Source organism: Cavia porcellus, unplaced genomic scaffold (genome assembly GCF_034190915.1).
Source record: "Cavia porcellus strain 051 isolate PalLab524CR breed Dunkin Hartley unplaced genomic scaffold, mCavPor4.1 scaffold_1, whole genome shotgun sequence".
NCBI lineage: Eukaryota > Metazoa > Chordata > Mammalia > Rodentia > Caviidae > Cavia > Cavia porcellus.
This window is the reverse complement of record NW_026947484.1, coordinates 219,178,731-219,202,976: the sequence shown is the minus strand read 5'-3', so window position 1 is coordinate 219,202,976 and position 24,246 is coordinate 219,178,731. Positions and strand designations below refer to the sequence as shown.

The 24,246-nt window shown below is 33.9% G+C and overlaps 1 protein-coding gene across 7 annotated transcripts in view; it reads right to left on the bottom strand.

The window, feature by feature from the left end:
- Positions 1–24,246, bottom strand: part of Map4k3 (mitogen-activated protein kinase kinase kinase kinase 3) — a 174,017-nt gene that overhangs the window by 17,693 nt on the left and 132,078 nt on the right. For 4 of the 7 annotated variants that reach the window (XR_010040553.1, XM_003473045.5, XM_003473046.5 and 1 more), the window contains 12 exons: positions 22,912–22,950; positions 22,671–22,724; positions 21,097–21,139; positions 19,273–19,432; positions 18,512–18,624; positions 16,680–16,721; positions 12,501–12,585; positions 11,035–11,114; positions 6,954–7,014; positions 6,610–6,727; positions 2,604–2,662; positions 182–285 (listed from right to left, as the gene is read on the bottom strand). Coding sequence is in view for 6 of the 7 variants with exons in the window: in XM_003473045.5 (XP_003473093.1) it covers positions 182–285; positions 2,604–2,662; positions 6,610–6,727; positions 6,954–7,014; positions 11,035–11,114; positions 12,501–12,585; positions 16,680–16,721; positions 18,512–18,624; positions 19,273–19,432; positions 21,097–21,139; positions 22,671–22,724; positions 22,912–22,950 (958 nt within the window). In the remaining variant the exon portion in view is untranslated. Of the gene's footprint in view, positions 1–181; positions 286–2,603; positions 2,663–3,778; positions 5,693–6,609; positions 6,728–6,953; positions 7,015–11,034; positions 11,115–12,500; positions 12,586–16,679; positions 16,722–18,511; positions 18,625–19,272; positions 19,433–21,096; positions 21,140–22,670; positions 22,725–22,911; positions 22,951–24,246 lie in introns of those variants that run through there. The other 3 variants (XM_005005056.4, XM_063229415.1, XM_063229427.1) reach the window with 2 other exon arrangements.

Sequence of the window (24,246 nt, the reverse complement as noted above, 5' to 3'; positions counted from 1 at the left end):
ACTTTCATCGGATCAAATGAGATCCTTACAATTAGGCAGATTTTCAATATTCTGCCACATAAACTAAAATCATCAAATTAGCGGGAAAATTAACTGAAAAAAGTGTTTTCTTTTGGAGAACAGAAAAGTTGACGATTAGGCTTTCATACTAAGAATGTCAGAGGCTGAATTTCATGCTTACCTTAATCAACATAAATTTCTGCATTGGTTCAACCCATTCTAATAGAACAATGCTAGTCTGAAGTGCCCCGCATAGGTATTTATGGCCTGTGTAAGGATTTCTCACTGTCAAGGCAAAAGAGTAAACATGAATTCTATTATCTTTAAAATAGTAATTGCATGCTCTAAAAAAAACCCCAAAAGCTGACTGCCAAATTCTAATTAGATAACATGGCAAAAAAGACATACTTTTTAGGAAACAGCACAAAATGCCCTCATCCACTTACAGGATTTTGTTCGTATGCACAAATGAAACTGCTAGTTGTTACAAGGTTAGGGGTTAGCAGGGAAGTTAGCAGAGGTTGCAACACATGGTCAAAGTAAATCTGAAGATGTTATTGAATTGGTAGAATACACACATTCCAGTGGCTCATACACTTTGGACAATCATGTTCTAAGGCAATAATGTTTTGGTTCTAAAAATAAAACACTTTTTAAAAAATCTCCTCCCTTTTAATGAAACTCTTATGATCACTAAAAGCATGGCACACATTAATCAGAATCTTATCACACAAATTTACAAGTAATAATTTGAATTATCTCAGATTTTGGGATTTTCTTTCTTAAAAATATGAAGTAATTGTATTTGAAACAAAGATTTGAAAAAGTATGAGTACAGCAGAAGCAGTAAAACCCTTGAGCTTCACATTAAGTTTGAAAAAGATACAGGAAAACCCTGATGCGCTCCACGTGTGGAGTCAGGTCAGTCTGGGGAAGGTCCCAACAGAGACTCGAACCACCTGTGACCTTCCTGGGTCCCAGCCAGCTGCCTTTCTTGCTTCCCGTTAGCCAGACCCTATCATCCTGCAGTCTGGCTTCAAGGTTTCGGCTGTCTCTAACCTGCTGTTACGCTCTGCTCTTCTTCCTTGTTGTATAGTGAATAAAGTTCACGTTCACTCAAGGCCTCCTGTACTTTCTCCACTTCTCCTACGCACATCGATCCACTATTATCCTCTTTATAACCTGGACCCAGTTAAACTGGGAGAGTCCACACTTATTATGTTAGCTTTATGGGGTTTTTTCTTCCACATGTTTGTATTATTTTATTTCAGCTATTCATAACTTTTGGGACTCAGTCTAATTACCACCTTTTTAAGTAGCCTAACAGGGTAATCAAAATACACAGTAAATGTCTAAATTTTAAATAATACTTATTATAGTGAAAGACACACTGCCATTAATTTCCCTCAGGTACTCCACCTGTTTCAAACACACTTCGTCCATCATTTTTCCCAGCAGTTCTGCAAGTTCCCTTTCATGTGTTCACAAGTATGACAGAAGATACAGTGAATTGCCGCTGAGTGGTCTCCAAGGCTGTAAAAACACCCTCATCCACCTTACTCCCCAGATCTGGCACAATGTAACTTCCGGCTCTCCCCAAAGTCAAAATGCTTGTGACAGGTAGATGTTTGGATGGATTCAGGAAATCGAGGCAGCCGTGACGGCACAACTAAGCACACTGATGGAGACTCCTGCACTGTTCCAAAGGTGGCAGGAGCAGCGGGGTAAATGTTTGAGGGGAGGACAGGTGTCTAATGAAGCAGATTAATGGCAATGTATCTTTTATTGTAATAACTGTTTAAAACAGACAATGAATTTATAATGTGACCAAACTGGGGAAAGCAGCTAATCTGATCCCTCTTGAAAGTTGCCCACTCACTCCAGTTTATCCCAGTGTACAGCACAAACCAGGAAATACCCATCTGTACACTGAGCCAAGCCTTGGTTCATAGTACTGATTCTTCCTTGTTTGAGACCTGGCAGTGGCTTTTAATACTTTTAAAAAAATTAAATATTTACCTTATTTTTATATCACTATGTTTACAGTTCTTTTCACATTATAGCTGGTGGGGTGACATATCTTACATAACTTGTAATACTAGTAACGGGAAGAAAACTATTTTTTATTTTTATTATAAGTCAACAGAAAAACCAGTTGTTATAGGGGTGGAAAAGAATTTATTCTGTAGGTACATGACAAGGGAGACTATAATTTTCATGTCACAAGCACAGGGCATAATAATACATTGCCGAATGAACAAATGATGTCTCACAAGTCACTACTAAGAAGAATGGTGAATGCCAAGTCCCCTTGGAGAACACAATGTTAATAAACTGAATAACAAAACCCACTTCACTTTCTTAACTTACCCAATCAACAAATTATTTACTAAACATCAATTATGGGTAAGGTGCTAAATGTGGTTTAGTCTATACAGGGCTATAAAAGCCAAGAAATTTATTTTACTAAGGGGTAACAATATTCCTGGAAGAATGCTTTGGGGTAGGACTATTTTACAGCACAGTTAAGCATGAGGCTTAAGGGATTTTCTTAGGCAATCTGCGAAGCTGGACAGTCATGTGGTATTGGACAGTTTACTTACCAACACAACACTTCTGACACCACTTGGTTTCAGGGATTTTTGCTGATACAGCAAATTTCCTAAATGTGAAGGAAAACGAGGCTGTAACATCTGCAGGCAAACTGAGCATGTAACAAAGGGGCTGGCATAGGAAAGGGAGAAACGATGAGCTATAAACTCGGCGTATTGACAACTGCTTAAAGAATATACAGGTTTCCTTTCTCATATCCCTCAATCAATTCTAAATGAATGAAGGACTTAACTGTTTTACTGTCAAGAATTTGAAGACAGAAGAATATGAGCCCTATGTATTTGAAAAGTGCAAAAAGAAGAAACTGTATAGAAAAATATTAATTAATCTTTCATGATGTATCTCTAGCACCTCAAATTATAGGTTGTTTGCAAACAAGTAACTTGGGTTTCTCTGGTACCATGGGAAAAGTGAAAAAATGAGTCCAAAACAGGAAAAGGTATTTTTAATGTGCATAAATTTAAGTCATATAAAAATCTATCTTTAAGAATTCTTTTTAGACATTTTTATTTCATTACTCAGGAATAGTAGGTTTCAGATTTTTGGCAAGGATGCTTTGGGGGTTCAAATTTGATTCAAAATCTGATTCAAATTTAATAACTAAAAATCCATTTTGAATTATCCTTTAAAACTACAATTTAAAATCATATACACTCAGGTATCTTTTACTATGCATGTTAACTTAATGCAGACTGTTAGCACATCAAATTTTGCAAACCTAAAATTAAAAACCTACTTTACATGTGAATAAATATGTGTTAAGCATTAGATGTCAGTATTTCCCACTAGCATTTTTAAAGAATCAAGAGTCATATAATGCTTAACACACTTCGAAACAAGCTTAGGAGAATCTTTTCAGTAGATAATCTTGTCACCATGTAACTGAGTAACAACAACACATGTGTAACATTGTAGTACCGTAATTTTCACCTTCTGTATGTTTTACATACTGACTTTGTAGTTACAAAAACTCATAATAATCACATTGAATCTCTTCTGTGTGTAATGTATTTTACATTTAATTCCTCCAACAGTACTGTGGGGTTGGTCATAGTAGAGAAATCTGAGGCTTAGATTTCTGCTTAAGGTTTTACTGTTAGTGTTGTTTTGTTGCTTGCCTGACTTCAATGTTCAGTGATTCAACATTATTACTTTCCGGTTATGCTTTTGGGTTTAAATGAAGAGTATTTTGAGCTTGCAGAGTAAGCTGTTATCCACTGGCAAGCACTTGCTTGTGTGAATTAAAATTTTCTTGCTATTCTGATATATAAACAATGATACAAGAATTATGAGAAGCTAAGACTACATGATTACTTAGCATCTAGAATATCCTAGTGCTACATTTCTGGTTAAAACACCTCATTATTCCACTTAATAACTTTATATTAAGAAAAAGTTTATACTTTTAAAAACTAGATTTATAATTATAAATGTACATTTCATATAATTTGAAGTTTTATAAAATAAAAATTTACCACTTTCAACTTAACTGCTTTGCACCAAAGTGCTTTTTAGAATTAAAAAAAATTAAATGAAGCCCCTGTTAGATTTTCACTGACAAGTTTAATGTTCTTGACTCACACTTGTAAACTTGACCTGTGTCTTCCAAAACTAACTTAGGGTTTAAGTTAGTGAACTGGTCAAAATCCAGGAGTACTAGACTATCAGGACCTATAATATCATAAGGAAGAATACCACTTGGATAAGAAAAATCAGTTATTAAGTATGGCTAACAATTAATGAAATCACTCAAATTATAGCTATGGGCAGCATACTAAAATGCTATAAAATATATGTTCTATGGTGACCTATGATATGTTAATTTAGTCACTATTTTACAAAAGGCAGTAAAATTTATCTTCTCAGCACCCAATCAACTGGAACCCTAAGCTAATCAACATTCTTGATGTAATTAATGTAGGATAAGGTGCACTTATAGGTACGGTTCAATTTACAGTGCATGAAATGATGACAACTGGTTATTTATCCACAGCCTACCATGGTAGGCACTTGACACACATAATTTATCATTTTGAAAAGAACTCTGAAAGATGAAAACACCAGTTGCATTTTACTGATGAATTTAATCAGAGGTTGTATAATTTGTCCAGGCTTTGATTCAAGTCTACCTTAATTTCAAAGCTTATGCTTTATGACAGAACAATGATAATACATACATGAGCACCTGTCTTCAGAATGACAACCATGAAACTGTCTTCAGAGTAAGAATATTGCTTAAAGAAATCTTAACATATGCTCATTTTGTGGTAGAACGAATGGTACTTAATATGTTAAAAGGGTTTTCAGATTTCCTGCTAATTAGAGAGTTAAGAGTAAACTTTGAAGGACTTCATTAGAAGATAATGAAGCTTAAGAAAATGGAAAGGACATGTTTATGGTTGTTACTAACACTAAAGATTGTACTATAACAAAATGTAAGTTGGAGGCAGAAGAACTTTAGAGGTAAAAGTCTTACTACATGGAAACTCCTTAAAGGCAGAGGCAGTATCTTACTCATTTTGTCTCATCTGTACACAGAAACAAATCAAGCATATGTGGACTGTTCTGTAAAATTTGAAAGACTTAAACATAGCTAAAAACATGGTAAAAAGGTCTCTAAAGCTGTGTGCACGTCTGTGATCCCAGCACTCTGGAAGCTGAGATTAGAGACTGCAGTGAGTTCAAAGCCAGTGTGGAATAAGTGAGTTTAAGGCCAGCCTGAACATAGTGAGACCTTGTTTCAAAAGCCAACCAAATGAACAAAACAACAAAAAAAAGGGGGAAAGAAAATGCCTCTAAAACATACCATATATCATCTGTGCAGCCGAACTGCACTTTTTTAAATGTAAAAAAAAAAAAAAGAAACCTGTAGTCTGACCAAAACAAAAACAAACAAAAAAGCCCAATAAATTAACGTATTAAAGTTTGCCTGCTTCTTTGGGGGTACATATACATATTTTATATTTACTTGAAAGCTTGGTGGTTGGATTCTGTGCTCACAAGAATTTGGATTATCAAGTTAGAAAGTTGGATGGAGAGGTTCTATATGCAGGCAGACAAACAGCAGCATAAGTGGCAGCTGGAAGAAAAATAGGGGCAGATAAACTCTATAGGAAGGTATAATTTCCGGTCCAGTTCCTGGGGCTGGTTATAGGGTTATACATTTAACTCCAAATACAGATTTTACAGTGCAATGTAATAAATCAAGCTCATAATCACAACTTTGAGTAACCATGAAATCACCCAATTAAATGATATAGTCTATTTTAAGAACACAATAAAAGCATACAATTTTAAACGATTTTCATCAAAAAGGTTAATTAACTTTTACAAAGATTTTTGCAGAGCCCAGCAAATCAGCCACACTGCAAAATTAATAGTTAACACAAACTTAAGATACTTGAAAGCTAAGGTTTTACATCATTTGCTTTACAATTAATCTTACAAAAGAATGGCTACATTACAAAGTTTTTGTAAAATACAACTTATACCAGATTTAGAGAACTTTTAGTTAACAAATGACATCCAATATTATATTAACAAAAGGAAGACCACAGTATAATTAAAAATTCCTGAAAGTACAAAAGCAGAATCTCTCAACTTCTAATTATCTCCAGATACAAAAAATATATATTCAATAAATCATTTTGATTTTTAGGTTTAAAAATTATACATTAAAAATGCATTTTATACAAGTTAATACAAATATCTCAAAAGCAAAGATATCATATGTGATATAAAATTGAGAAAATTAGTTTTACGTTTGCAGGAAAGACAGAATTAAAAATTCAGAGAGAGAAAGTTTAACATAACTGGAAAGTACAAAGTAGAAAAACTTTACAAGAATATGATAAATCCTTAAAATATATACCATTTTTTCATTACACATGATTTCTATTAACACAAACTGAGTGCTCTTTCATTTCCTCTATCATAAGATTAAAATGAATTATTAACTATCTTTAAGGATGAAAACATAATTAAATGCACAATTACCTTGGCAGTATTCTATCAGGGAGTTTGTGTGCTGGAATAGCAACAGGTAACTTTTGCATTTGTCTTGCATAATCAAAAAGCCCTGGTAGATTATGTGAATAAAGCTGAGAAGCTTTACCTGCATAGAAAATAAATAAGACATAAGAGCTAATAATAAGGGGCGTGGGGATTTAGCTCAGCGGCATAAGCACCTGCCTTGCAAGCAGGCAGTCGTGAGTTCGATCCTCGGTACCGATATAAAGGAAAAAGACACACACACACACACACACACACACACACACACACACACACAGAGCTAATAATAAGCAGTAACAATCATAAGATATATGAAAACTAAAACTTACCAGATATTGAAAGCAAGCAATTATTCATTACATATAGCCATGTACACCTTCGAGGGAATAGCTGATGAAAAAAATGTGAAAGTTTACAAAGGATGATACGTAACAATGTAAACATGCACCTAATAACCATTTAAATTGTGATTTTTAATTGGTCAGTTCTTTAAAAACAACAGTTTAAATCGAAAGTCATTTTATAAAGCATTAAAAGATGATACGCATACACAATTTATAGGAGAGAAAAAATTATCAATATAATTTCAGTCTAAACATGGTATTATTAGTTCAAGTCTTATAGGATGAGTCTCTTATAATGTGTAACCCCAAACTATGAAGGCAATAAAAACAAAATCCAAGTAACATTTACTCCTTTGGGTTAGTTCTGTGGTTGAATAATTATGAATCTTGTGTGAACCCTCTAAAATGTATGTGCCTGGGCAGATTCACACGCATACAAGATATGAAACTCATAAATGGTACACACAGTACACTACGAGATGTGATTAAAAAATACATCAAATACTACTACTTATCAAAATACTACTTATCACTTCAAACCCATTTATCCCACCAATCTTGGTACTTTCTGAAGCAATTCTAGAAATTATCTTTCATGTCTTTAGTTGTGCTGCTGTGGGTATGATGTCTTCAATCAATCCAGATGTTTAACTTTCATGGTCCCTTTCACTCTGGGAAAGAGCCAGAAGTCACATAGTGCCAGACTGAGTGAATAAAGTGGATGAGAACACATTGTAATGTTTTTGTGAGCCTGTTATTTAAATATAGTGAACACTGCTCTATGTAAAAGAAAACTTCCATAAACTGCTTCAGACAGTGCTAAGAATGATGGGCTAAGTGTGCTGGAAGAGGTGGTATTTTGAGAAGAATTATAGGCAATGTGTTTTTAATTGAAATAAATTGGTAAATTTAAACATTCACTGTATATTTTGACCACTCCTTGAACATAGGGAATTTATTACTAAAATCTAATTTGTAAGAACTGAGCTACCACTATGGAAGTCAGAAAATGCTTAGTATTCAGGGTAAGGAAAAGGGAATAGATCTATGTACTTTAAAGGAAGAAAATACTTAAATCATGAGATTCAGTGGTGTGAAAAGTGGTCCCTGGGCCAGCAACACCGGCACCAGCAGCGCTAGAAATGCAAGTTCTCAGCTTTACCCCTGGTCTCCTGACACACAGGTGCTGAATGTGAGCCCTGCAACCTGCGTTTTAGCCAGGCTTCCTGTTATTTCTGCTGCATACTAAAGTTGGTACCCACTGATGTATATACTTAGGCATCCTGATTCAACAAGCTTGGTTGCTGGATTTGTTCTTGTTCTGGTCATTTCTACAAGTTACCCAGTAGGGACTGGGATGGTGCAGGAAATGCAAAGAATAAGAAATGAATGATCAAACATATCAAGGCCTCTAAGGCTATTCTTTTATTTAAACATAAAGGCATAATGATAATGCTGAGTAAGTAAAAAGAAAATATGGTAAGGCCAAAGAAACAAAGTAAAATCTACATTAATTTAAATAAAATTTATAAAATCTTATTACCTCTATTCCATTTATTTGAAAAATATATGTACAAAAATACCCCATTTTCTCCCAGCAAGTAAAATGTGGCACTGTCATATAAAGTCTGTTACATGTGCCTATAGCTATCTGTGTATTAAATAGAGAACATATCAATACATATTTTGTACTTTGTTTTTCATAAAAATTTCACAGCCACATAGAAAATTCACCAGCTAAATTAAGAAAACCAGGTAAAATAAGGGGCAAGAACCTATCATAGATCACATAGCAGTACATCTTACTGCAGTAGCGAGACTGATTTTTATATGATTGAATGTCTGAACTGGATCTATTTTCATAGAAATATATACTTAAGAAGTATTTATTGATAGCAGATGGTTTATTCTGCAATCATAAATATAAGTGCATTTGCTTATTTAACACAAGACTATATAAAGTACCAGACAGGACCAAGTGCTTTCACATAGCCAGTAAGAATAAGGGAAGGTATTTATGTATATTTTTATTCAAGTGTTACTATTTCAGTTCAGATTTTTGCTTCTAACTTTGTTTTTAAAATTCCAAAGCTTTTCTAGAGGTTTAATTCCTACTTCTTTTAGCAAGTTAGGCTCTGGGTGAAATAATTTGTTTGATAAGGGAATATAAGAGTTAAGGTTCAATGGTTTATCTAGATTCATATCTTGTTTCATAATGACGCTGGGTGACCTTCAGTAATGTAAAGTCTCCATGTTACAGTGTTATCTGTGAAATGGAGCGCCCAAAACTTCACAGAGAATCTGGTGCACAGTGGGTACTCAAGAAATGTTGGCTTTAAGTAGTAAAAGCAGATGCAGAATTTACAATCAGCCTGAGTGTGGTGGTGCACACATGTAATTCCAGTACTCAGAAGGCCAAGACAGGAGACTGCCATGAGTTCATGGCCAGCCTGAATGACATAGTAAGGTTTTGCTGCAAAGAAGCAGAAACAATTCACCCTCCAAAATAATTTGAAATCAGGATCCTGCTCTTTGTCATCATGTCCTCTTTCAGCAACTCCCCTTATTTATCTAGGAGACTCATGCTGTGCAGTTTCCCTCTCTTACAGCATATGATAAAACCAACCTAACCATTTTACAGAAAGAGAAAAGAATTCAGGCTTTCACCTATACTCATCCTCTACTCTCACATGCTTCCACTGGAAAAGGAAAATGTTGCATTTTGAAGAGCACCATTTAACTCACAAAAATACACTATAGCATTGCAATCTGAAATGCTATAGCAATTAAGAAGAGAAGTTATTGCAGATAGCAGCTGGAGTGATACGTGCTTTCACTTAAGAGTTGATAAATGCTTACTTCACCTCTGCATAATGTGGGCTTTGTTACTTACAGTTAATATTCTTAACAACAATAATCAGTTCATACTGATAAAAGTGAGTCGATTACACATCCCATGGCACTCACAACTCCACGTGCCAAGCTGAATGCCTCGCCATTCTCCTCACCCCGGCTGTCATGCTTCACACACCCAGGCACTGGCGGTAGAGGACTCAGGTTAACGGAGACCTCTCCCAGGCCTCAACGTGGAACCTGTCGTTCGATGTAGCCAGTTGTAACCCACTTGTTTTTCTCGAGGGTATGTTTACAGCAGCATACAACTGGGAGAGGCAGTGTGGTAGAATAGCTGAGCACATGGACTGTGGAGCGCTGAGCTCACTAGGTTTATATTTGTGCCCACCCCCCACTGCCACTTAATAGCTGTAGGGTGCCAGGCAAGGTACTAATTCTTTCTGTGCCTCTGGTTCATCTGTGAAATGAGAATTGTACTGGAATCTAGCTGTTGGACACTTTGTGAAGATCAAATAATACATACCAGGCATTTAAAAACTGTGCCTGGCACATAGCAAGCCTTATATATGTATTATTAGACATTAGTACCATCGTTATCGTTAGTGCAGGCTGTTTAGTGTTCTTGGTTTCTGGGTCCTAAATGCCAAGAGCTTCCCTAAATCATTGAGACAATTAAAAATGTTCTCATGCACTTACTCCAAATCTCACCTGTTCCTCTTCATCATCCTTCTCACTCTTTCATCATAGTCTTTAGTCTTGCACATGTCAAATAAATACTTCTACAATACAGACCATACTGACAGCATGGTGCATAAAGTTTTGGGGCTTGGCATCTGTCTACCTACATCACTCCATTTATTTTTCCTGGAACAATATTATATTTATCTTTTGTCTGCCTGGCAAATTTCTACTTATCATAATTTAAGACCCATTTCAAATAGCTCTATTTCATTCTCTCACAGGAGGAACTATCTCTGTGGCTCACACCTTGTACTCATTCCTAGTGTAATGAGGACAGCTGACCGTGAGCACTGCAGTCCTTGTTCCCCTGGACAGTCTGAGCTTCTAAAGAGTAAAAACTAAACCTGTGAATGTTTTCCTATCTGGTGAACATGAAGGTTTTATGATTAAATAAGGTCCAAAGCAAAAAATGAAACTTATTTCTGATCTAGTGTGTACTAATAACTTTAAAAAGAATTCATATATAACATACCTGCTCCATTGATGTTTCATGAAGTTCATTAAGATTAAGAGTGTAAATCCCTTCTTCAGCACCAAATATCAAGTACTGATCTGAAATAACGAAAGTACTTCACTGATTTCAATAAATAAGATACCTTTAAAACAGTTTAGTCTAAAATTCAGTAAATATGTGTTAACATATAAAAAGATTAGTATAGTCATATGTAGAAGAGGCTGACACTCTAAATTCATAAATTGGGATATACATACATGAACAATAGCCTTGAAAGCAATGAAGAAAAAAAATGGTCACATAACAGGCTTTACAGAGGAGCCTGCTGGACTCTCCATTCACCAGAAGGTGTTACTGTCAGAGTCTGACACTTTTTCTAAAATCCCCCAAAGAACAGATCACATGAAAATGACATAAAATTGTAGATCAAGAATAGCTAATACAGATCCAAAATATTTTGATAGATATTGCTTTGTTGAGGCTGTAATTACAAGCACTAACATGAAAAGCTCTCTACCACCAAATGGCAGTGAAACAATGAATCTGAGTGTGTTTCCCAGTCTGTGAAATACAAGAACCTTTATCAGATATTTAGGAGCTTTGATAAGAATACATACATGCATTTTAACACATAAAATTTAATACGTAAAATTTTGTCATATGTTTCTCAATGTGTATCTTATATAAATAAATACTGGGGATTTTGTTGTTACTGTTTTTTGAGAGAGGGTCTTGCAATTTCCTCTAGGCTGGCCTTGAACTCAATAGGTAGGCCAGGCTGGCCTCAAGCTTGTGGTAATCCTCCTATTCTAGTCTCGAATTTTGGGATTACATGCATGTGCCACCACTCCTGACTATGCAAATAAATATTATGATATATAGGGCTGGGGATGTAGCTCAGAGGCACAGCACCTGCCTGCCAAGTACAAGGTCCTGAGTTTGATTCGTGGAACAAAAAAAAAAAAGATATAGATATACAGCAAGAGGACAGAGAATCATCATTAATGCCAAATGACAAGCCTGGCTATATAAATAAATATTACAATATAGATATAAAGCAAAAGGACAGGGAGTCCTTACTCAGTATCAAATGACAAATATTCTAATTATGATCCCTTGTGAAATGGCCTCTGGACTCTGGGTCCTTACTTTTGTAGCTAAATTCCTTAAGTAATGGCTGTCTAAAAAATAAATATATTCAATCACTATGTAGCACCAGAAGAAACATCTCTGGAGGAAATTATAGAGTAGCAAGGAATACAAAATATAGTTTTATTATATTGATATACTGACTAGTAAAATTTAATGCTATGAGCCACCTAAAACACTGCTAACAATAGAGAAAATATTTACCTTAAGATTTGAAAAAATTTATACTAAAACATTTTTCCATAAAGATATTAAAAGTGAATAAAACCAAATACTCTCATAGCCCAAGGCGGCAAGATATTAGAAAGATAACAGACAAAAATGTATGGTGCTACCTCTTGTATCTGGGTTTATCCACGATGTTGCACAGTGAATTTTCAAGGGGCACCCATTAAAAACCTTTGAAAAACAGGCACCCATCTGGAAATACAAAGAATAACCAACATGAAACAGTGACAAAGAATATCTGCAATACAATGTATAAGATGCAAATTACATGTTTTTAATGTGGGATACTACAAAGGACATGATGAAATTATAATCATCTGCCAGGCGTGATGGCACACACCTGTAATCCCATCCCTCAGGAGGCTGAGGCAAGTTCAAGACCAGCCTGGGCTACAAAGTGAGCTCAAGGTCAGCCTGAACTGCAAAATGAGACCATATCTCAAAAAAACCAAACAACAAAACAAAACAAAACAAAACAAAACTATATATATATATATACATAAAATCATCTTCAAATTTACATAAATAAATGTGTTAAATCAGTCACTGAGCTAATATTTTTCCTAGGTTATTATAAACATTTGGTAACAAAGTTTCGAGTTATAACAATGATTTTACATGAAAGAAAGAGAAAACCAATTTACTCATATTTATCTTTTAAACTGAACAAAACACTGAAACTAACCAATTCATTAATAAGTTGCTTATAGCAGTAGCAATGTCCCATATCATGAGCACATGGTATTCTCTAATAAGAAAAGAACCAGGATGCTCATAAAGTAAGAAATTTTTCTTTTTTGGTATTAATCATTGTATTTCGTATTATGAATAAAAGAAAGTATGACTGACTTGATTTCCTCTTTTTAAAAAAGAATAATATTATATTCTTCGGTAGGATTCATTAAAAAATATTAGCCTGATGTTAAATTATCAAGTCTATTTTTAAAAATCAGATAAACATTTTATAGTGAAATATTCATTTGAACTCATGTTTTCAAAGAGTAAAATGTTAATTTTAAAAATATTTTGGTTAAATACACAAGGTACAAGAAAGGTTATCTACTTCAATACATTTATTATTGACAATGTGCTAGAAAACTCCTATGAAAGCATGTAATCACAGGAAACTTGTATATGTGCTATACTACCCTAAAGTGAACAGTACGATACACTGATAACAAGAATGTTTTATTCAAGAGTTTGGACACAACATGCTCAGAGAACCCTGGGTTAAACAATTACCAGTTAGAATAAGATTTCCCTTTTAATAACAGAAATGCACCAATCAGTATTTTTAAAGATTTTAGTACCAAAACAACATTAGCTAATAGGTAGTATCATCAGATAGCAGGATGGCAATAAACAATGTTTTTATGCCACAGGCTAGAAACTGAACTACTTAATAAAACTTAATAGTTAACTTTTAAGATTGCTAACAAAATTTGTATATTAAGAGACTGCTACATCTCTAGAAATCTAAATGACAACATATGGAACAAAACAAGCCCCAACCTCAAGCTAATTTGTATAACTGAATTTTTTTTTTTCCCTGGCAGTCCACAGTTACCAGCTTTTTCATGTTAAGCTGTATACCTATTTATTATCTTTTAGCCAACAGAAGTTTGCCCTATTATATCTACTTCCCTGCTTTAACAGTGTATATGTGTATAGACATGGGTACATGTGAATATATATATATATATATATATATATATATACACATAATATATATAAAAAGACATTGTATCTACTTTCCTGTTAGTGTGTATAGAGGTACATACATATACATAGTATAACAACATATAACACAAAGCATACTTTAAAAATTATTGTTAAAATTACAAATTTTGAATACTTAGTTTATAAATATAAATTATGTATGTAATATGAAGTATATAAAGCTTAATTTATACTAAGTATGTATTATACTAATTTTACAAAGTAGAATGAAGAAGTAACAAAGGTTAAAAGTAGAGTTGGGAGGTTTAAGTAGAAAAACTAAGGATATGGTAACAAGTGTTAAGGTTTTATAGACTGATATCAAATGAAATGCATTTTTAGCTATAAAGATAATTTCATTACTGGTTAAACATGCAAAGAAATCACTATGTTGAAAAGATATCTGTGCTACTGTGTTTATTTCAGCATTATTCACAGCAGCCAAAGATACAAAATTGGTCTGTTTATCAGCAAATGAATGAGTATGGGAATTTGGTATATACACATGATGGAATGTCATTCAGCTTTAAAAAAGGAATGCTGTGATTTATGACATGTATGAAACTGTATTATGCTAAGTGAAACAAGCTACTTACAGAATGAACAGAAATTTCAAGAGCTACTTATTTGTAGAATCTAAAAACGTTACAGAAGCAGAGAGAAAGATGATGGTGGTTGGAGGCTGGGGGAAGAGAAAGCACTGGGAAGATATGGATCAAAAGACACAAAGTTTAAGGGATCTATCTTCTAGCATAGTGGCTGCAGTTAATAACAATACAATGTACGAGAAATTTTTCACTTATTGAAAGTTGTTTAAGATGCACAGTATACACGACAAGTATGTTACTTTTGTGAGGAAAGCCTTCAGAGATGAAATGCATTGTAGCTATAATCCTCTTTTTATGTTTTAAAGGACTTATGAATTTATAAAATATTGGGCTTCAACGTGGCACTTTTATACAGGAGCATATTTTGATCATATCCATCCCCTCTGTTGCCTTCCTTTACAGTCTTCCTTTTATTTCCTTCTAGTTTAATAATAATAGTCTCACTTCTACTTTGATACCATCTTTGTGTGTGTGTGTGTGTGTATGTATATTCCACATATTAAGACAAATATGTGATATAGATTTTTCAGATTTGGGCTTATATGACAATATACTGCTCCACCCATTTTCTTCCAAATGACACGATTTCCTTTTTCTTTCTAGCTGAGTAATACTTCATTGTGCATATATTCTGCATTTTATCAATTTTTTTTTTGTTTTTTTGAGACAGGGTTTTGCTACACTTATCAATTTTAAAAGAACAGATTTTAAATGTATTCACTACTAAAACAAAACAAAACAAAACAATGTTAAAAAGCTTGATTTAGTCATTCGACAATCTGTATATGTATCAAAATACTATATCATACACCATTAATGTAAACAATTTTTACTTGTCAATTAAAAAATTCAAGGCCAGGTGCTGGTGGTGCATGCCTATAATCCTAGCACTTGGGAAGCTGAGACAGGAGGACTACTGCAAGTTTGAAGCCAGCCTGGACTACAGAGTGGTTTCAAGGTCAGCCTAAACTACATAGGAAGACCCTGTCAGAAAACAAAAAACAAAACAAAACATTTTAAAAATGAGAAAGTTAGTACAGCATAATAAGAAACAAAAGCCAAAAAACTCCCAGCCCAAACTATTACACAGAGGATCTAAAATCTGACTAGAGTTGAGTTTTGTGGATTATAGTAACCAAGATCTAGCTCAGTTTTACTCATGGCAGAATTAAGGACTTGGGGCAGATGCTCCATTAAGTTCCAAAAAATTGTACATTGTTATGGTTTGTGTCTGGATGTCCCCTCAAAGCCTCATGCAGTCATGGAGGTATGCTTTTTGGAGGTAGCCAAATCTAGAATTTGTGATTATTCACTGTCTCGTGCTAGATTATGGGTGTGAGTGTTAACTCCCACTCCAGGGTAGGCAGCCTACATATAACGGACAGGGAGAGTCTTCTCTCCTGCTCCTTCCTCTTCGCTCTTGCTGCTTTTGCTGCTTTCTGCAACCATGAATTGTTGTTCCTCTGCCAGAGCCACCCCGCCTTGGAGCCAGCTGATTATGGACTAAAACCTCCATAAACTGTGAGCTAAATAAACCTTTCCTTCCTTAATTTTGGGCATTGAGAATTTTTTTCCAGCAATGAGAAAAGAGTAACCAGGACATACATTTTTGATCATTGAAAACAGATTACAAAAAAAGTCACATCAACATTTTTTCCTACAATATTCATGTTGCTTTCATACTTCTTCAAAAACAGCTGCAAATATGATATTAATAAATTTGGGGATCAAGAAGCTTTCAAATGTGTAATTTATTATAATTTTTTCTTTGCAAAGCTACTTTTCAGATGTAATAACATTTGAATTAGCAACTATGTAATTTTTTCAATAATGGAGATTCTTTTAAATAGGTTAAAAAAATCTAACCAAAGATAAACATTTAAGCAAACTGTACTTGTCAATATACTTATTGGTACTTTGTAGTTTGAAAATTTAGGCTATTTGGTACTTAATACTTACATGCACTTTAGGTGTTGGGGGAAGACCATTACTAATAGGCTTCTAGAAAAAAGCATATATAGATGATTATAATTATTTTGTGGCTATTTGGCATGAAAATAATATATTTAAGACACATTTATTTGAATAAAATATATCAACATACTTTCTTCATAAAATCTATAGGTAACACTTAAGTTTCTTATAAGTCTTCCCAAATCTACTACTAGTAGCCCCTGCCTAACAGGTCAGTATGTATTCTTCCTCTGGAAATTATATATGCTCATCTATTTGTATAGCCTTCTAGACTTTGTTGTGCAGACTGAACCCAGTGTCTACAGCACTAGATAAGCTACTAGATAAGCATTCTCCTGCTGAGCCCCAGATAGCTTTTTAGACTTTTTGTATCATATGTATATACAAATCCCACCAAAGTGTATTATTATTATTATTAATTAATTATTTTTTGAGACAGGATCCTACTGTGTCATTTAAACTGGGCTTGAACTCACTACATAGCCCAGGCTGGCCTCAAACTCATATCAATCCTCTTGCCTCAGTCTCCTAAATGCTGAGATTATAAGCATGTGCCACCACAGGTGGCTCAAAGGGAATTTGTTATTATATACAAGTTAAATCTAGAAATGTGAAAAAACTCTAAAATGTAAAACTTTTTGAGTCTAATGTTGTAGATTCTGGAGCATTTCAGAGTTTGGATTTCTGGATCAGAGATGCTCAACCAGTGAAGTTTTTGTGCATATTTCAAAACCCAAAAAACTCCACAATCTGAAATACTTGTGGTTCCAAGCACTTTGGGTAAGTTGTACTCAGCCCTACCATGCTGTAATAATTAAACTGAATTTTTGTACTACTACATTTTCAGGACTGTTAAAATTTAAACAGACAAGAGAAAAAAGGTACTGCTCAAGAAACTGAACTTTATAAAATTCATTCTTAAAGGACACTTTATGCTTTTGCTAAAAATGTTCTAGTTTTTTAAAAGTTAATAAAAAGGCCTCTGATGATGTTATTTATTATAAAACCCTAACATATATTTGCACATGAACAAATTAAATGTATTATAAATTTCTTATATAAGCAGTAAAAATTGTAACTATAAAACTTTCAAATAATTTCATCAATGTTTGACACAGTAACAGGGATTTCAAGGATTTTTTGCTGTTATTTTAAGGTCTGTAAGTATAAATGAATGTATTCTAAGTGTCCAGAAACCAATTCTTTACAAATGTAAAAAAAGAAAAAGACAAAAAAAAAAAAATCTTAATTTTCTCCTCTTGTTAACTATTTGTATAAGAGTAAAGTTTCACTTATTATGCAGACTACAGTGACAAATTTGTCCAGAAGTAGAAGTTACAGTTTTTTTTCTCTATGTCCTTCCTTCCAGAACTTCTTGACACTGTAAAATAGACCTTTTTTAAAATTTTTTTGGTGGTGCAGGGAATTATACCAAGGTCTTGAACATATTAGGCAAATGCTCCACCCCTGAGCTACTTTCTCAGCCCTGTTAGAGAGATTATAAGAATCAACTCTCATCAATGAGAATAATAAACTTATTTTGTGAACAATCACAATAATTCTGTTTACTTGTATGGAGATCATGGTTTATAAAACGTTAAGTAAAAAACTGGTCTAAGTAACTTAAAAAAGAGAAAGTCTAACCAATTTAAACATGAAAAAGCTATTGTTCTAATTTATCATAGTATTACTACACTAAAATATCAATACAGTAATTATAAAATACACGATTGCTGTAGTCTCATTAATGTAAGTATAAAACTAACTTAACAGTGAACAAGGAAACATAAGTAGAGCTTATAAGTAGTAATACATACTGGTACATCTTTCTTTTCTTTTCTTGAAAGGTTTGTGCTTCTGTGTTCATTCTGTTGCTGATATAATGATCCATCTCGCTCACCATTTAACTGAAAGGAGCTCACTCCATTTCCTTCAATAAGATGTGTTTAAAAATAATGAGAAATGATTGATTTTCACTAAGAAAACTATTAAGTAGGAAAGAAAAATACTAACTCTAAGACAGATTCTTCATTTTAAGTCATTCATTTCAGATCTTTTAGATCATGATATTTAATCCTAAAGTAAGAAGTCTTACATATATTTTCTTCTACTTAAACTTCGATTTCTGGTATATTAGGCAAATTTAAAATCAGGCTGGCTGTATGTAAGTAGACTTTTTTTAGATTAAAATAGAAAAGTGAAATATCAGATTCATGACTACTTTCAGAAAAGGGTTAATTTACATTATATTACCAAGAAATATCAGTTTGTCTTTTTTTTTTTTTTTTTGTCCTTTTCTTTTTTTAATCGGTACCAGGGATCGAACTCACGACTGCCTGCTTGCAAGGCAGGTGCTTACGCCACTGAGCTAAATCCCCAGCCCCCAGTTTGTCTTTTTTTTTTTTTTTTGAGATGGCATCTCACTCTGTCGCCCAGGTTAGCCTAGAACTCAGGGCAATCCTCTTGTCTCAGGCTCCCATGTGCTGGAATTATGGCCCTGCACCACCATGCCCAGAGAATAAACTCTTGATTTCTGCCCCCCCCTCCACCAATAGTATGAAAACTTCTCTACCATTACCTAGAACAATAGGCTTTTGTGGGGGTATTCTGGGAGGTGGTGGTCTAGGTGGAACCTGGGATGGTTTTGCTGGGCTCTCTGACATAGGGCATCTCTTGATTGTCCCTCGATCATCATCCTCAGTAGAATGAGTTTCTTGCGGTATGAAGATAGACTTAGGCTGAAATAAGTAGAATAAAAGGATATCAATGATTAAATGTGAAATTATTTTCTTGAAGTAAATATTAGTATCTATCAGAGACTTTTCGACTGTTATCAGATGAATTTCATAGCTACACTGTTCCATGCAGATTATTTTAATATAGTTTAAAAATACTCTAAAAATGTTTCTCAAGTTTTACAGCAATACAATAATAAAGAAGAGGGCGTCTAGGTCTTTAATTCCTGCCAAGACTTCCTACTTAGATCCATAAAAATATTCTAGTCTTTCTGATATCCTCCACTTTAAACAACTATTTTTTAAATTTTTTCTTCATTATTGGTATTTTGAACCAAGGGCCTTCACAAGGAGCTACACACTAGTCATTTAGTGGTTGTTGTTGATTACAGATAGGATCTTTCTAAATCTCCCAGACTAGGCTCAAATTTATGATCCTCCTGCCTCAACCCCTCAACCCCTGTTGGGATTACAGGCATAGACCAACAGGCCCATCTAAAAAGTCTTTTTATTGTATGTACCCAAGCTAACTGAAGTTCAGCTGCTTAACAAGACTAATACAGGCTGTGCCTTAGACAACTCAACATGTTTACATTAACGCATAACCTTTTAGACAAAGTATAGGAGAAGATACCCATTAAACTATTCTCATGTTGGAGACTGTCAGTAAAGCAATAGAGGATGCCTGAGAAATGTTTTGTGCAGACAATGTAAACATCTCCAGTCAGCTAAAGGTTTAGATAATCTATAAATTCTTACAAATGTGTCCCTTACTATGAAGACTGCTCAGCATTTCCTTGAAATTCAGATCTTTACTTTTGCTAATGTAAATAAGCAAGCACAGCATCTTTTATTTGTGTGAATCAAGATTTTCTCAGTAGTATAAAATGAAAATTGCCAAGATTGTAGTAACTTCACCCCCATTTACAATACCCTGACTTCACACTTTACCACCACCTATGTTAACTCATTTTGCTTTTTAAAAACCCTATTAGTTGGAAATACTTTATTGTTGTATGATGCTTTTTTGGCAAAAAGATTCTGTTGTTAAATATTTTTAAAAATTACTGCCTCATTTTGCACTTTTAAATTACAATTATCTTCTGAAAATGAATTATCAGTGACATTACTATTATTTATTTATTAAGAATCAGCTATTAGATTTTGAGAAAGAAAATCTAACAAGAAATACTTTTCTAACCCACAATGAAATAACACTTACCCACTATCATAATTATTTTTACTGTAAAAATGACTAGGGTTTATTACTTAGAATGAACCCTAAATGATAGGCTGGGTATATTTTATCTTATTATTATTATTATTTTGGTACCAGAGATTGAACTCATGCCTACCAGGCAGATGCTTAAGCCACTGAGCTAAATCCCCAGCCCAACTGGGCATATTTTAAAAGACAAAAATAGTCTATCTTCTTCTTCTTCTTTTTGTTGGTACCAGGGATCAAACTCACAACTTCATGTTTGCCAGGCAGGCACTTATGCTGCTGAGCTATATCCCTGACCCCTAAACTATCTTCTTAGATCCTAGTTAGCAACTTCACATTTTTTCTTTGTGAACTGCAAATGAAAGTATCAGTATTACATGGTGCTGTACAACAATACCCATGTGCACACAGGCAATCAAAATTGAAAAATAAACTTCTCTACCTTTGGTGGCAAAGGTGGTGGAACTTTCGCTTTCATAGTTGAGCTAAAAATAAAAGAGTTTGTAATCAGAATTCTTCATCTTACAAACGAACCATTACTAAAATTATTTTCAAATATATGGAAGAAAAATTTGCAAAATAAGTACTATTTTCTAAGGTTATTTTTTCTCCAAAATAATTTATAAAATATCCAAGTTATGTTGAATAAGATATTATTCAGAAGTAACTGGGTAGATGTGCTTTCTTGGTTTCAAATACTGTAATGTAAAGTTGGAAAACAATGGTGCACGCCTATAATCCCAGCAGTTGGGAGGCTGACGCAGGAGGATCATTTTGAGACCAGCCTGGGCTACACACTGAGTTCAAGGCCAGCCTGAACTGCATAGCACGACCCTGTCTCAAAAATAAAATAATAAATAAATAAAATAAATAAATGACAGAAAGTTGGAAAATAATTAGAATTGTTTTATATCCATTAAGAAGTAAATAACTAATCTAAAAATGTAAGCAACATCTATTTAAAGAAAAATGATATAGTATAAATGTTACAAGCTTAGTTTTGCTGTTTGAGATATGTTTCATGATGCTCATTTAAGTTATATGTGTGCTCAAATGAAAAAGACAAAAAAAAAAAAAATGATAGGCAGAATTGGAGTGAAGCTAAAAATTCCTGCAAATCACAATCAGTTTTAGAAACAGACTTTTTAGATGAGGACACTGAGGCTGCGGTTACATGACCTGACCATAGTCCAGGTAACGAGGTAGAAAGAAAAGACCTCCACTCTAAGTGGCACTCAGGTGCTCCTGACTATTTTGAAACAGCATTTTCTTTAGCAGCCAAAATAAAAACAAAACAAGTAAACCAGAAGAACCAAATACTAATGCATTCTTAATAATGAGATTATTTCCCTTTTAAAAATACACAACATATTTATCTAAAATATACTTAAAGACATCAGATAAAAATTTAATTAAATATACTAAATTTCATAGTTGTAATACTTACAGACGCTAAAAATTCTGAACTACAATAATAATTGCCCCTCCCTCGCCATGTTTCTTGTTTTCAAGTAGTGTTACACACGAAATCGTCTTGTCAAAATTCGCATGTTGAAGACCTAATTGCCAAAGTGAAATCTGAAGACAGGGCTTTTAGGAGGTTAATTAGGGTTCAATGAGGTAATAATGCTAGCTAGTGTCCTAATCCCATAGGATGGCCTTAGAAGAAAAGCAAAGGAGATTGCCCTGTTCCCTGACACTGTACACAATGATGAAAGCCATGTGAAGACACCACCATAAGATGTCTGTCACCAGAAACCAAATTGGCAGCCATCAAGATCTTGAATATGCCAGGCTCTGGAGCTGTGAAAAAAAAATTAGTGTTAAGTCACCCAGCCTACAGTATTTTGTTACTGCAGTCTCCGGTGACTAATACAACTGGGATAGTAAAAAGGAAACTGTTATAATCTATGCTACTGTGTTACTTATCATATTAAAATCATCTAATATTAAGCTCCAGATTTATGAAATCATGACGTCTTTTCTTTTTTGCCAAAAAGAAAAACAGAACTTAACTGTTTAGATTCATCATCATCGCCATCATCATCTTCCAAATGTGCCACATGTCCTCTAAAGAAGAATAAAATGCCAAAAACACTAAGAAATTTTAGAAATGCAGTAAGGGCTACTGTAGGATATATTTTTTTTATCTTTATAGGATATATTGAGGAATAAAACAAAATAACAGTCTCTCCATGACAGAGAAAGGGGAAAATGATTCATTTGTGACCTAAGTAATTTTGAAAATTAAAATTACCGCTGATGTAATTCTTCTTCAACAGACTTTAGAAGACTCCTTGAAAGAAAAAAACAAAAACAAAATATAGTGTGAACAAACACATACGAGGTACTTATTTTTATCAATTTAACCTTATCCATAAATTTTTGAATGATTATGGTTACTTTTTAACCATTTACTATAAATTTGCTACAATCATCACCTCTCTACCATGAAATACTGAGTTATATTTAATGAGGTATCTCTATTTTCTATAGCTAATGCCTTTATATACATGTATTTTAAATGAACAAAATAAATCCTACTGTGTATCATAAAATACCAATTCAAACAGAAGACAACTCACCATGAAATGTCTCACAACAGTACTGACAAAACAATTACTGCAGGGTAATAGTCAGGAGTTTCCAGGATTCAGATTTTACCTGGCATATCATACCTGACACATGAAATTACATTTTCTTTCTCTTAAAATAAGGAAGGGACACACTCTGAAAAAATCATGCTCTCAGGCAATCCTACAAAATGAAACTCAACATGTTGGATCTCTCTGCAGAAGCATGCATGCATGTGATGTGAATACATGAATGTAGTAGCACTTGCTTTCACGGAAGACACTCACTTACCTGAAGGATTTGTTCTCCAGTGGTGCACTGGCAAACACATTTACACTTTGGGGAGACTAAGCCTGTATCAGACCAGGTGTGAGGATTTTACCATTAGGAGAAGGACATAAAACTTTAATTTTCAGGAATGTAAGAGAGAACCTAGGGCATTCCTGAAGTTTCCTTAATTCTTTTCACTGCAACTTCATAGAGCATACCTTCTAATTATATTCTTCAGATATAAACACTTAAAGATTTATATTTGCTAATGGAATAATGCGATAGAGAAAAATACAGTTACTGAAACAAAAGTGGTTCAGCAGGAAATTTGCTTTCTAAATGCTTTCCTCTTCTAATACATATTGGGAGAAACTATCGTTACAATAACAAAACATAAAAACAGGGAAACTGAAAGGCATGGTCTTGACGGTAAACAACTAACTGATAGCTTGCAGCCATCAATTATTTTAATTAGGCCATCTTAATAACAATCTAGAGTTTTTTAAAAAATGAAAAAAATCTGTAATGATAAATAACAAGAATCTTCTGCCTAGAGGCAGTAAAGAAAAATGAATGAGGAGAGGTTTTAAAACAAAACTGCCTGAATCTGAATCCTGCCTTCACCTCTGCAGGCTGTGTGGCCACGGATAAGTTACATTGATTTCCCCATGCTTCTGTTTCCTTATGTGTCAAATGGAAATTACAATAGAATTATATCAAAGTACAATTCACTAACAGAGATAAAGTT